Source organism: Corvus kubaryi, unplaced genomic scaffold (genome assembly GCF_017639235.1).
Source record: "Corvus kubaryi isolate FWS band 111438036 unplaced genomic scaffold, C.kubaryi_AGA036_p1.0 37182, whole genome shotgun sequence".
Taxonomy (NCBI): Eukaryota; Metazoa; Chordata; class Aves; order Passeriformes; family Corvidae; genus Corvus; species Corvus kubaryi.
Genome location: NW_024581050.1, coordinates 373316 through 387079, shown reverse-complemented (window position 1 = coordinate 387079; position 13764 = coordinate 373316). Strand labels below are relative to the sequence as shown.

Here is a 13764-nt window from a genome sequence, read left to right as displayed (position 1 = left end):
TCCCTCATTCCAGGCCCCCCAGCTGATCCCATTCCATCCCTCATTCCAGGCCCCCCAGCTGATCCCATTCCATCCCTCATTCCCACCCCTCCCAGCTGATCCCATTCCATCCCTCGTTCCAGGCCCCCCAGCTGACCCCGCTCTGTCCCTCCCTGTCCCCGCTCGTGCTGGGACGCGCAGCACAGACAGGCACAGCCCAGCATTTGTGGTGCTTCCCATCCACATCCTCCCATTCCTGTGGCTTCGTGTCTGCCCCCTGATTTCGACACTTTTCCCAACAATTGTCCATATGGGCCAAGCATTCCGAAACTCGGAGCAACGTGTGACCAGGGCCTGTGGGGAGTTCCATTCCTGATTTGAGCAGCGTTGTTTACAGGCGTTTGTGAGGATGATTCATCCCTGCCTTAATGCTCTCCAGCTTGGACGGGCTGGAATTTCTCTCGCCTGGTTCTCGGAGCATTCCCATCCTACACATGGCTCAAATCAAGTGTCCTTCCCGCTTGGAAGAGTCGCGGAGGGCGGCTGACGCATCGCCTTTGTTCTGGGGAATTGTTTCCATTGTCCTCCCGAAAAGGGGACAAAAGGCAGTTTGGAAGCTCAGCTCGTGGCCACCTCTCCCCATCCCGGCCTCGTGTCCTGGAGCTGCTCTCCCTTCCCTGCATTGGGGTTGTTCCCTCCATTCCTGGCTCTTCTGGAAGCTGGACATGGATTTGTTCAAGCTCTTCTTGATGGCTTTGAGCATCTGAAATTCCTTCTTTAATAGGGATCTTCTAACCAGGTCGTTCCATTATATCGTTAATTAGGGGAATTATCCTTCATTTCCTTCGGCATCTTGCCTGGCAGGGAAGAGTTGGATCCCATTCCGGAGGTGGCTGTGGCTTTATGGGGGCTCTGTTTTTCCACTCATTTATGGTCTGAAAGTGCTTTGCTGTCATCAGTGAGCTCTTCAGGAGATTTTGGAATATTTATCCAGCACAGGGTGCCCAGAGCAGCTGGGGCTGCCCCTGGATCCCTGGCAGTGCCCAAGGCCAGGCTGGACATTGGGGCTTGGAGCAGCCTGGGACAGTGGGAGGTGTCCCTGCCCATGGAATGGGGTGGGATTGAAGGTCCCTTCCCACCCAAGCCATTCCATGATTTTAAAGCCCTGACCTTGTGCGAATGAGGGAAATGGGGATTTGTCTGTTGCCATCACTGAAAGCTGAGTTGGGTCCTTAGAAATCTTGGAAAACCTGGCAGGATTTGATACCCTGGGTCAGAGCCATCAGTTCCTTCAGCTCCTGGGAGTGCTGGCGAGGATCAGGGCGGTTTCCAAGGAGCTCCAGCTCTTCTGGAGATGAAACTGTGGAAAATGGGATTTTGGGGACCTCCAGAAGCCACCCCTGAATCGTGTCCGTGCCTGAGGAGCTGCTTGGTCTCTGTGGCAGCAAACGCACCTCGGCTGCTCCTGCTCACGTCCTTCTGTCTCGCCCTCAGGCATGATCCATTTAAAGAGATCCTGGAACATGCCCTGGTGATCCCTCTTGGATTTCAGCCCCTCTCCCAGTCAGGAAACTTCTCCCAGCGTTTAACCTGTTTCTCCTGGGCACTTTGAGCCCATTCCTGTTGTTCTTCTCTTCAACAGACACAAATATTCCATGGGAATGTGAGTCCTGGCCTCCTCTGGTCCTCATAGATCCCAAATCCGTTGCCTTTGGATCCAGCTTTCCTCTCTTAGCATGTGGCTCTTAAAACACTCCTCTGATTAAACTTTTGGGAAGTTTAATTGTAAATTCAGCATCCCCTGGTCCTGTGCATCCCTAATTTTGATGGCACGGGTCCTGGGATGGGGGGAGCGTCAGCCTGGAGAAATGAGATGATGGAGAGCTACAAGGGGAGAGTAAAACAGGGGAGATCTCTGCCATTCCCAGTTTTCTCTTTTGGGAAGCCCCAGTGTCACATGGGTTTTTGAGGATGTCTCCTGCAGAGCTTCTCTGCTTTTGGGATCATGACCTGAGTCTTCTCCAAGGAATTCTCATTCCTAACCCCCCCCTCGTGGAGTGACTCAGCCACAGAACCCGATGTCCCTGGTGATGCTGGGATGTCCTGTGTGGCCTCCAGCTGCCTCTCCCCACAGCACTGATCCCCTCCAGGTCCCGTGCCGGGCTGGGATGCCAGGCAGGTATCCCAGAGAGTTCCAGGATCTGGATTGCAGCACCTGGAGCCTCCGTGTCCTCTAATCTGAGACTGGCACGGGAGTGCTGGAGCACAGCGGGGCTGGAAATGAGGCTGGATCTCCTGTGGCTGAGGCTGTGCTGAGGAGAGGAACGGGCTCAGCACATTCCTGTCCCTGCCTGGGGTCCCTGCTGGGGCCTTTCCTTCGGGAGCCGCTGCTGGGATTGCTCCGGTCCTGTGGGGTTAAACGGATCGAGGGTATCCCGAGGTTTACCAGGAGCCTCGTTCCCTCTGGGTGCTGTGCCCAGGCTGGGTGGGGCTCTGGAAGGTGCCCCATGGGGAATGGGGTGGTCTTTAGGGTCCCCTCCAGTCCCAACCATTCCATGATGCTGGAAGAGGCCGTGAGGGCCGGGCAGGCGTTCCTGGGGCTGCAGCAGAGGCTGGCAGGGAGGAATTCCCCCGGCACAGCTGCGTGCAGAGCACGGATCCATCTGCTGCTGGAAGCACGAGCTTCCCAACACAATGGGTTGGCAGCCAGGAGCTGGACTGGGCCATCTCAGTCAGCTCCTGCCCCGAGGGAGACCTCCAGTTGACCCTGATACCGACCCAGGCGCTTCCCGAGGGCAGGAGCTGGGAGCTGCCGAGACAGGGATGCGGTGCCAGGCAGGGAGGCTGCTGCCTTCCTCTTAAAATCCAATGAGCAAATGCAGGGATGAGCAAATGCAGGGATGCTGCTGGCTGGCGGTGCTGTCCCGCTGCTGGAAGCGATCAATCAGCGCTGTCCACGGGGATGGGCTCTGTGTGGCTTCCCGGTGCAGAGTGTCCAGCGTCGGGCACGTCCCGAGGATTTGTCGTGCCGCCGTTGGATGTTGTGACAACATTTCTTCCCAGCAGAGAGGAGAGGGCAGGACTCGGAGCCAAGAAGGCTCTGAAAAAAATCAAAATCGACTTGTTTAAACAATGCAAAAGACAACAAAACGAGCTTTGTTCGTAGGGAAGGAGCTTTTATTGGGCAATAAAACAGCAAGAAGAGGCATTAAAATCGTTCTGCGGTAAAATAATCTGCTCGGAGGGCTGGGAGAGGGAGGCTGGGAAGTTCATCGGGATGAGGCTTCCTTCAGCTCCGGGGCCAACAGCACAGGGAGGACGTGGAGCTGCTGGAGAGAGCCCAGAGGAGGCCCTGGAGCTGCTCCAGGGCTGGAGCCCCTCTGCTCTGGAGGCAGCCTGGGAGAGCTGGGAATGTTCCCCTGGAGGGGGTCAGGGATTGGAACGGGAATTGCCTTCCCGGGAAGTGGCGGAAGGTCCTGGATTGTGGCAGTCGGGGCAGGGTTTGTTGTGACCACGGTGGTGCTGGGTTATGGGATGAGCTGCAGGATCTGAGAGGGCTTTTCCAACCTTAATCATTCCATGTTTTTGTAGCAGAGGACTTCTTGTATGGCTTTGTGCTCCCCATGTCCTCCCCCAGCCTTTTGCCTTCAAATCCAAACCCAATTCCTCTGGTTTTTCACGGATCAGTAAATCAGGAGCTGTGGCTGGGGGGGAGTTTAGGACCTCTCCTTCCTCCCCTGATCCCTTGGGACTCCTGGTCCTGCTCCTGCCCTTTCCTTGGACCTGTGCTGACCTTCATCCCCCTCGGCTTCTGGAATCCCTTCCAGTTTCCCGCTGCCCTTGGCTTCCCGAGCCCTGTGACTCCCTGAGCTGTGGTGGCACTGCCATCTTCCCCAGGAGCAGCTGGCACCGGATTCCCCAATTTCCTCCTGAAGCCACTGAGGAAAGCCAGGCCCAGCACAAATCCACAAGGAAGCCCTGTTGAAAAGCTCCTCCTGGTTGAGGCCAGACGAGTCCCACGGGGGTTTGGGGTGGTTTTTGAGGAGCATTTGGATGTGGTTTGTGGGAATTCTCTGTTCTGGCTTCCCCCTGGAGCTGTGGGAATGCCCACCTGGGGCCGTTCCTGGCTGGAACCAAGGTGTTCCCAGCTGGAAAACCAGGGTTATCCTGACAAAAATGAACTTAGTGGTGCTCTACAGCAAGTGCTTTGTTTTCTACTTGGCAATAATGGGCTATCCCTGGTATTTTGTGGAATTTTACAGCGATTGGAATGGTTTCCGTTGCGAACGGGAAATTGGATGGGGAGGGAAACGTGAGTGGAAGAGGTGTGAGGAGGACAAACCCGTGTGGCCATGCTGTGGTAATGATGAGGGCTTGTGATTGAAGATTTTAACTCTTCCAAAAAGGACAAAAAAGGGGGTTTTCTGTATTTTTGGTGTAAACAGGGACCTGTGTGGGTGACAGGGCAAAGCAGAGTGGGCTTAAATTCTGGGCTTAATTTTGAGCTTGATTTTGGGCTTAGATTTTGGGCTTAAATTCTGGATTTAAATTTTGGGCTTCAGTTCTGGGCTTTAATTCAATTCTGAGTTTAAATTTTGGATTTAAATTTTGAGCTTAAATTTTGGGCTGAAATTTTGGGCTTCAGTTCAGGCCTTAAGTGAATTCTGTTTAATTGGCAGAATGAAAACAAAAAGCGGATTCTCCTCTTGCTTTCCCTCCCCCCAGGTGACTCGAGGTGTAACCCAGCCCCTCAGTGGGGAGCCTTTGGAGTGCTGGGGCTGTGTCAGAAGTGCATAAACTTCGGAATCACGAGGCTCAAACTCCTGCCAGTTCCATCCTAACCAGGCATTAATCCTGAAACTTTCTCTGCCCTTTTTTCCGTGGAGCCTGTTGCACCACTCTCGAAGCCCTCGTTATTTTTCTGCCGTGCTCGGTGGTTAATTTGTTTATTACGAAAGTTAGACGAAGATTAAACAAACTGCTAATGCTTTTATGTAGCTTAATGAGAAGAAAATGTTTCGGAGGGACTCAAACCACTACAGAAGTTTTAAAGGGGGAAAAAAAGAAAATCTAAGTCCGCAGCAGACTCAGGAATTTGTTCCTCTGTTAATTGAAAACAAAACCCGCTCGTGTTCCGCTGTCCCCAGCTCGTCCTCCCTGCATTGTCCCAGAGCTCTTTCCTTCCGTCCCCGGAGATTTCCCTCCTCTGCATTTATTTAGGTTCCTTCTGAGCTTCGTCCTGGAGGCAGCTCTGGTTGGGAATCGAGCTGGCTCAGCCCTGCCTGATGGCATCAGGGAATGCTTTGGGGTGCACGGAGCTTAAATCCCACCCTGAGCCATCCCTACCGTGGCAGGGGCACCTCCCACTGTCCCAGGCTGCTCCAAGCAGCACTTCCCCATCCCTGCAAGTGTCCCAGGCCGGGCTGGACAGGGCTTGGAGCCACCTGGGATAGTGGGAGGTGTCCCTGGGTGCACCTGGATGGGCTTTAATGTCCCTTCCCAACCCAAACTGCTCTGGGATTGTCCCCTCCTGCCTCTGGCTGTGTCTGAAGGAGATTTCTGTGTGGGCTTGATGTCTCTCTGAGTTTTCTCTTGGCTGTACCCCCCAAATCTCCGCTTTTCCCCCAATTTTGGCTGCTGTGAGTGGAGAAGTGGCTGAGGACACGGGAGTGTCCAGGGGGTGTCCAGGGCCTCGTGGGGGCTGAGCTCAGGCGGAGTCGAGGGAGGCTCTGGGGTGCCGGGGCAGGTGGGGGTGTGGGATGTTCAGCACCCACCTTGTGCTCCTCTCTGAGCCCCCCGTGCCTGCTGCCACCTGGAAAAGGGCAGAGGCGCCCGTGGATCCCCATGGGAGCGCCTGAGGGCACTGGGAATGCTCAGCTGGAGCAGGGGAGCCTGAGGGAGACTCATCGGGGTTTGCTCCTCCCGAGGGGCAGCTCCGATCTCTGGGACAGGATCCAGGGAAGGGCTGGAGCTGTGCCAGGGAGGTTTTGTTGGATATCAGGGAAGGTTCTTCCCCCAGAGGGTGCTGGGCACTGCCCAGGCTCCCCAGGGAATGGGCACGGCCCCGAGGCTGCCAGAGCTCCAGGAGCGTTTGGACAGCGCTGCCAGGGATGCCCAGGGTGGGGCTGTTGGGGGGTCTGGGCAGGGCCAGGAGCTGGACTGGATGATCCCTGTGGATCTCAGGATATTCCATGACTTTATGACCCCTGGCACAGCCAGATCTTCGTCTGGGACATCCCATTTTTAATGGTTTGGCTGCTCCCTCTGCTCCAGCTTTGGTTTGCCCCTATTTTGGGGGATGAACTTTGCACGTGGGAGCTCTTGATCCATTTGTGGCTTTCCTGGAAAGATTTTTCCAGTTTGACCTTTCAGAAAAAGAAAAAATAAAAACCAAAACCAAAGTGGATTTTTAACAGATGCTGAAATTGTGAAACTAAACAATCCAATCCGAGGGATTTTGAAGTCCTCCTCGATGTTTAGTGAGTGCACTTAAAAACCCTAAACCAGAGCGCTCTGTCGGAGAGCAGAGGCTGCGGGGGGAGAATTCCAGCCTGCTCCACAATTCCCAGATAAGTGCCTGCAGGACAGCCCTTCTGCCTCAGACTTTTTTAATCAAAAGCCTTTTTGTGGAGGAGCTTTTCTGACCAGCAATTTTTAATTTTTATTTTTTTATGGCAAAGAAGGAGAAAAAAGAGAAAAAAACCCCAAAAAGCAGCCTCCAGGATGGTTTTGTGTAGCTCAGTCCCAGCCTTAAAACCAACAGAGGGATCAGCCCAAACCGAGCTTAATCCTTGTTTTCTTGCTCCTTGCTGTATCTTTGCGTTGTGCTGTCGGGGTTATGGACACCCAGAAACACGAGTGGCACCTAATTCTCCTTTTGGAGCGGTTTCTGGGCGTCACCCTCGGTGCCTCCGGAATTCCTGGCTGCTCCAGGGGAGTTCCGTGGAGCTCCAGGCTGTGGTGGGTGTTTGGAGATGTCCGTAGAGCAGCGTGGGGATGGGAGTGAGGGAGCTGGGAATCCAGAGCAAGGCAGGAAGAGGGAATGTCCCAGGTGTGGGAAATCTGGGAGAAATACGGAACAAAGGGGCTCAGCCAGTGGATCTGCAGAGCCCTGGCAGTGCCAGCGGGGTGACGCTGCTCCCCTGGCCAGCATTTGGGATCACCAGGAGGGTTTTCCCAGACTGGTGTCGGCTGAGGAAATTGGATCCATACCAGAGCCAGGGTGGGAAGCAGTGTGGAAGGTGGTGATGGTGGAATTTGGGGTTTCGGGGTTTGTTCTTGGCACCGTCAAACTGAGTGTTTAACGTGGTTTGTTTGGAGCTGGGAGTCACCACGGCGTTCCCGTGGGACGAGGTTCCAGAGCCAGAACCATCCCAAAGTGCTGCAGGGGCCATCCTGCAGCTTTGGAGCGTTGGATCTGGGGCTGGCCTGGCTGTTCCCTGCTCCCTCATGTTCTGGAGGGAGATGGAGGAGGCTGGTTCTGCCTGGGAATGGGATCCTGGAGGAGCAGCAGAGCTCAGGAGGGAATGGCCAGGGCTCGTTTTCCCTTGGGAAGAGGATCCAGGATGAGTGGAGAGCTCAGGAGGGAATGTCCAGAGCTGGATTTCCCTGGAAAAGGGACCCAGGATGAGCAGCAGAGCTCAGGAGGGAATGTCCAGGGCTGGATTTCCCTGGAAAAGGGATCCAGGATGAGTGGAGAGCTCAGGAGGGAATGTCCAGGGCTGGTTTTCCCTGGAAAAGGGATCCAGGATGAGCAGCAGAGCTCAGGGGGAATGTCCAGGGCCTGTTTAGGGCTGGTGTTTCCTTCCTGCCTGACACTAATTTATTTTTTCCACACTAAAGTTTGGCTAAAAAAGAATAAAATAATAGAATTTCTGATAAAAACCGGGTTTTACTCATCAGGCCTTTACATCCGAGCTTTGCCACCTCCACAGGGAATTTTTCCTGGACATTTTAAGTACTTTTGAGAATTTTCCCCCCTCCTCCCCCAATCAGATGTAAATCCCGAATTTCCCTGTGCACACCAACACGTCAGTACTGCTGCGGGTTTTTTTGTTTTAATTTATCCCTGAATGCAAGCACAGCTCATCCACCTTTCGTTTTCATCGGAATTCCCATCTTTGGGCTGAGAATCCTTCGGAATCATTTGGGGAGGCCCTGCTAAGAGGCCGTGCAGCACTAGGTGGCACTCGGGCTCCAAATTTCAGATCCCACCCGCCAGAACTCCACGAAACTTTGAGGCAAACCCACGAGCATCGCTCCAGTGGTGCCTCTCCTGGAATCTGAGGAGGTTTTATCTCTTTTTTTCCACCTTTAGACCAACCAGGAGGAGGCAGTGTCCTCGCCATCGCCTGCTCCGGGTGTCTGGGTTCTTTTACACCGACTTTAAAGAGGTTTTAAAATTGTGGCATTTTTGTTTTGCCACTGAGAGCATTTTCCTGAACCTGCAGAGCTGAAACGGCCTGGGCAGGTCTGAAAGAATAAAAATTAAATAGATTTTCTCCAGCTTTTACTCTGTCTTGGTAATTTTCCCTATTTCTTTGAGGCCTCTGTGGGTTGCAGGGATGGGATTCTCCAAAGGGAGCGGTGAGCATGGATCTCTCAGGAAAAAGGATTTCCTGTGTCCAGCTGGATTCCTGGAGTTCTGATTCTTTCTGGAATGCTGCTTCTCGCTGCTGTGATTCATAATTTTTAGTATTTTGTTCTTCCAGCTTGGTCAGCTCTGTCATCCCCGTCTTTTCTCTCTAAAGGCTGCCTGGAATCCGCTGTATCCCTAATTTGGCCTTAGTATCTGACACAAGCTCAGCTCCACAAACCTCACTCCAGACTTAACTCTTGGACTGGGAGGGAATTCAGGTTTAGGAGCCAAAACTCCCCAAAGGCAGGGCCAGGGGTGGGATTGCCACGATGCATTGCAAATATCCATATTTGCTGTAAAAAACCAGGAAAGCAACCCCAGAAATCCCAGCGTGTGGCCCGATCCCTCTGCCTCCTGGGGAGACGTTTGAAGGAGAGAAATTTGGTTTTAACTTCCATCCTTCTGTTTGGTTTGAAGCTGAGGGAGGGCAGGGATGGATGGGATGTTGGGAAGGAATTGCTGGCTGGGAGGGTGGGGAGGGGCTGGGCTGGAATTGCCAGAGCAGCTAGGGCTGCCCCTGGATCCCTGGCAGTGCCCAAGACCAGGCTGGACACTGGGGCTTGGATCCAGCTGGGATGGTGGGAGGTGTCCCTGCCCATGGATGGGGTGGGAATGGGGTGGGATTGAAGGTCCCTTGCAATCCAAACCATCCTGGCATTCCATGATTTACCGCTCCTGGTCACTGGATGTGTGTCCAGTGGTGTCCCCAGCAGCTCTGTTGGTCTTTTATCAACAGGGGTTAAAACTGTGCTGGCAGAATTTGGGGTGTGGAGGGAAGGGGATTTTGACAGCTGTGGAGATCCTGTTTTCCATTGTCCCTTTTACCCTCGGAGCCCAAAGAGCACCCAGAGGCTTCTCCAGGCGGGATTTCTGGACAGGGGGGTCAGAGGTGGCTCAACTCAAAGACAAACCTTTGTTTCAGGTGCTCCTGGCCTGTTCTGGTCTCTGAGGGAACACCAAAACGGTGGGAAAAGGAAAAGAAAACTTGGAATAGAAACATTTCAGGCCTGGTTTGTCTCTCAGGGAACACCAAACTGGTGGGAAAAGGAAAAGAAGGGTAGAAAGAAACATTTCAGGCCCAGCTTGGCCTGTTCTGGTCTCTGAGGGAACACCAAAACGGTGGGAAAAGGAAAAGAAACTTGGAATAGAAAGGTTTTTAAACGCAGCTTTGGTGCCTGGTTTATGACCCGTCCCTTCATCCCAGGAGGGCTTTTTTGGGGCGGGATTTGGGCCGCTGAGCAGCGCCGTGTCCCCGCAGGTCCGTGTACGATGGCGAGGAGCACGGGCGCTTCATGGAGAAGTTGGAGGCGCGGATCCGCAACCACGACCGGGAGATCGAGAAGATGTGCAACTTCCACTACCAGGGCTTCGTGGATTCCATCACCGAGCTGCTCAAGGTCCGGGGCGAAGCCCAGAAACTCAAGGTGAGGGAATTTCCTGGCCTGAGCCTGCCCTGGGCAGCTCTTTTTAGGTGACCCCTCCGGAGCAGGGGGTGAGGTGGCCCAACCTCAGCCGCTCTGGGATTCTGTGGAACCGCCTGAATCTTTTCTCCTTTGGCCCAGAGCATTTCTAATTAAAGAAATTAAAAATAGAAATATTTATCCTAATTCTTCCTGGAGCCATGGGTTGGTCGTTGAAAATGTAATAATTATTAGGGCAAGCTGGAGTGGCGTGGTGCGTTAAAAGCATCAGAGAACTTAGAGCCAAGCCCGTTTAATTAGGAAAAGTGCTTTTCCTCATGGACCTTATCCCAGTTTCTTCAGCTAAAATAGGTCTTGTGGCCTTTAAAACTGTGCAGGAAAATGAGGGAGAGTGGGATTTACCCAGTTCTTGGCAGAGTGTGTGTAGTAATGTGTGGAAAAAGCCACTTGTAGGATGATAGTGTGGAATAGGGGTGGCTTCAGGGGAGGAAAAGGGACCAGGAGGTTGGAGGTGTTCGGGGTCAGGTGGAATTGGGGTTTAAGCTTGGTTCCTGTGCCTTAAAATACCAATATTCCGTAATTTGGGGGCACATCAGTGTGAAAACCTTCCTGGTTTTCCTCCACAACTCCAAAGAGGGCAGGGAGAGGCAGCTGGGCCGTCCCTTCCTGCAGGAGCGAGGTGGGACCTGGGTTGGAAATCCAAAATCCCTCCCAGAAGAGTCACTTGGTGAGTGGGGCTGAGTCCTGGGGCTCCCACAAAGTTGTGGGGAACCAGCACTGGGAGATTTTCCAGTGGAGTGGGGCCTGTCCTGTTGGGAAGGACCTTCCTGGTGTTCCAGGAGTGTGGGAGACCCTTCAGTGGGCTCTGGAAAAGCTGAAGTTCTAAAACATGAGGGAAAACGTCAGAAAAAGCAAATTTTCTGGAAAAGAAGGAAGAGCTCGAGGTCAGGGTGCTGCTTGCTGCTTTTAACACATTTATTTACTGATTTCAAGCCACCTGGGGCATTTCCCAGCAGGATTCTAACTTCACACATCCCCAAGAAGGGCTTTGCTCTCAGGAACACCTTCCTGAGGGATGTCCTGAGGAGAATTCACCCAGCAGTTTGTTGCAGGATGAGTCCATTGGAATTACCATGAAATAAGTCCTTTTTTATTTTTTTCCCCTCTTTTTTTTTTTTTTTTCTTTTTTTTTTTCCTAAGCCATTGTTTTCCAGCCAAGAATTCCACATTGTTTGTTTGCTCGGAGCTGGTTCCCATTCTGCCAGCAGCCCCTTTGTTGGTGGCTCACTGTGAAGTCCATCCCTGTCCCCTCAGGATCTCTCTTGATTTCCAGGCCTATGTGATCCATAAAGCAGCACATGGCAAAAACATCCCCAGAAAGTCCTGGAGCCCTCTTTGTGAGGCTTTCCCTTGGGAATCATCTGTGGATCCAGTGGTGAGAGTGGGTTTGGTTCCAGCCATTCATCCTCTATTTGATCTCAGGCTTTTCTCAGTAGAGCTGGGCTTTGAACCCGTGAGGAAGCAGCAATGAAAGCAGGGCCCTCCCTGCTCGGAGCCTTCTCTCGTGTGCTCCTGGCTCGGGGCTGTTCTGTAGGATTTGGTTTTTGCAGCAACGTCCCCGTTGTTGTTTCAGGAGCGCTCAGCTCGACGTGGATGTGTCACCTTCTCTCACTCGTGTGTCACGCAGCCCCGGGGCTCTCAGGGTGCCTCTGGGTGCCCCCAAATGAACTCAAGCCCCATCAGAACCTCACCACTGCATCTTCTGCCCCGTTTTTCCCTAAATAGGCCAAGCTCTGGGTTGGGAACTTGATCTCCTTGAGCAGGAGTTGGCTGAACACGAGCTCGGGGTGCCCAGGTGGGCACGAGGCCGATGGAGGCCAGTGGCCCCTGGGCTGTGCCAGCTCTGGAGTGGCAGCAGGGCCAGGGCAGTGCCCGTCCCTGTGCTGGCACTGCTGGGGCACCTCCAGTGCCGGGGGCAGCTCTGGAGAGACCCTGAGGGGCTGGAGCTGTCCAGGGAAGGGAACGGGGCTGGGAAGGGGCTGGAGAATTCCTGAGGGAGCTGGAAAGGGGCTCAGGCTGGAGCAAAGGAGGCTCAGGGGGGACCTTGTGGCTCTGCACAAGTCCCTGACAGGAGGGGGCAGCCGGGGGGGTCGGGCTCTGCTGGCAGGGAACAGGGACAGGAGGAGAGGGAACGGCCTCAGGCTGGGCCAGGGCAGGCTCAGGGTGGATACTGGGAATATTCCTTCCTGGAAAGGGCTGTCCAGGCCTGGCACAGCTGCCCAGGGAGGTTTGGAGTCCCCATCCCTGGAGGGATTTCGGAGCCCTGTGGATGTGGCCCTTGGGGATGTGGGGCAGTGCTGGCCTGGGCAGTGCTGGGGATGGTTGGACTCTGTGATCTTTCCCAACCATGATGATTTTGGGATTCTGTGACCAGCAGAGGAGCTCCTCTGCCATTACATGGACAGAATGATGGGATGTTGGGAAGGAATTGCTGGTTGGGAGGGTGGGGAGGGGCTGGGCTGGAATTGCCAGAGCAGCTGGGGCTGCCCCTGGATCCCTGGCAGTGCCCAAGGCCAGGCTGGACACTGGGGCTTGGATCCACCTGGGATGGTGGGAGGTGTCCCTGCCCATGGCAGGGGTGGAATGGGATGGGATTTAATGTTGCTTCCCACCCAACCCATTCCCAGATTCTCCAACTCAGCTGTGTCATTCCTGATGGATTTTCATCCCACCTCATCCAGTGTTATCCCATGTAGGGCTGTCCTTCCCTCTCCAGCAATCTCAGGTCACGTGGCTGCAAAGTCCTTTTTAATTCTAGAGCTTTTTGAGCTGTCAGGCATAAACCAGAGATTCTTCCTCCGTAATTTCACAGAACCCCAGAATGATTCAGGTTGGAAAACCCCTCTGAGCCCATGGAGTCCAACCATCCCCAGCACTGCCCCTGTCCCCACGAGCCACATCCATGGCTTTAAATCCCTCAGGGATGGGGACTCCTCCCCTGCCCTGGGCAGCTGTGCCAGGCCTGGACAGCCCTTTCCAGGAAGGAATTTTCCCTCCTATGTCGGGAAGAGAGCTGGGAGCAGTTCCTGGCACTTCCTGAGTTTCCACCAGGAAGGATCGCTCCGGTGGCTGTCCCTTCCCTCGGGAGTGGAAGTCACTGCGAGGGACAGGGATGGATCCAGAGCAGGGGCCATTCCCAGGGCTCCTTTGCTCCTCTCTCCCAGCATTTTCCCCCTCTGGAATGATCCCACAGGACTCTCGGAGCCCCCAGCTGCACGTTCTGGGTGTGTGGGTGAAGGAACAGCTTGGCTGTCCCACAGATCCCTGGAGTGCTCCCGGTGCCTCATCCCTCCCATCCATGCCACCTGTCTGTCCCCCTCTGGGTGTCTGGCCTGGATTAGCAAATCCCCGCTCTGCTAAGCCCAGCTTGGCTGCTCGGGGTCTGTGTAAATAATCATCCCTGTTTTAATCCAGGCCTGCAGACTTTCGGAACAAACCCAAACACAACCCCTGCCCCCTGAAAACCCGGAGCGTGCAGGGATCCGCTCTCTCCCTGCTTTTTCCTGGAGCTGGGATTGCTGTGTAATTTCAACAGAGAACTCCTCCAGCCTCGGCATTATTTTGGAGTGGTTTTAAATTACCCGACACGGATTCCTTTCTCCTGGTGGGATTTTCAGGATCTGAGCAAATCAAATAATCTTTGGAAGAGATGCTGGGCTCCCGCTC

The 13764-nt window shown here is 54.0% G+C and overlaps 1 protein-coding gene across 1 annotated transcript in view; it reads left to right on the top strand.

Moving 5' to 3' along the window:
- EXOC6B (exocyst complex component 6B) overlaps window positions 1-13764 on the top strand; it is a 252425-nt gene that overhangs the window by 29060 nt on the left and 209601 nt on the right. Inside the window, exon 2 of the mRNA XM_042021952.1 lies at window positions 9876-10041. Within this exon, the coding sequence (XP_041877886.1) occupies window positions 9876-10041 (166 nt within the window). The remainder of the gene's footprint in view (window positions 1-9875; window positions 10042-13764) is intronic.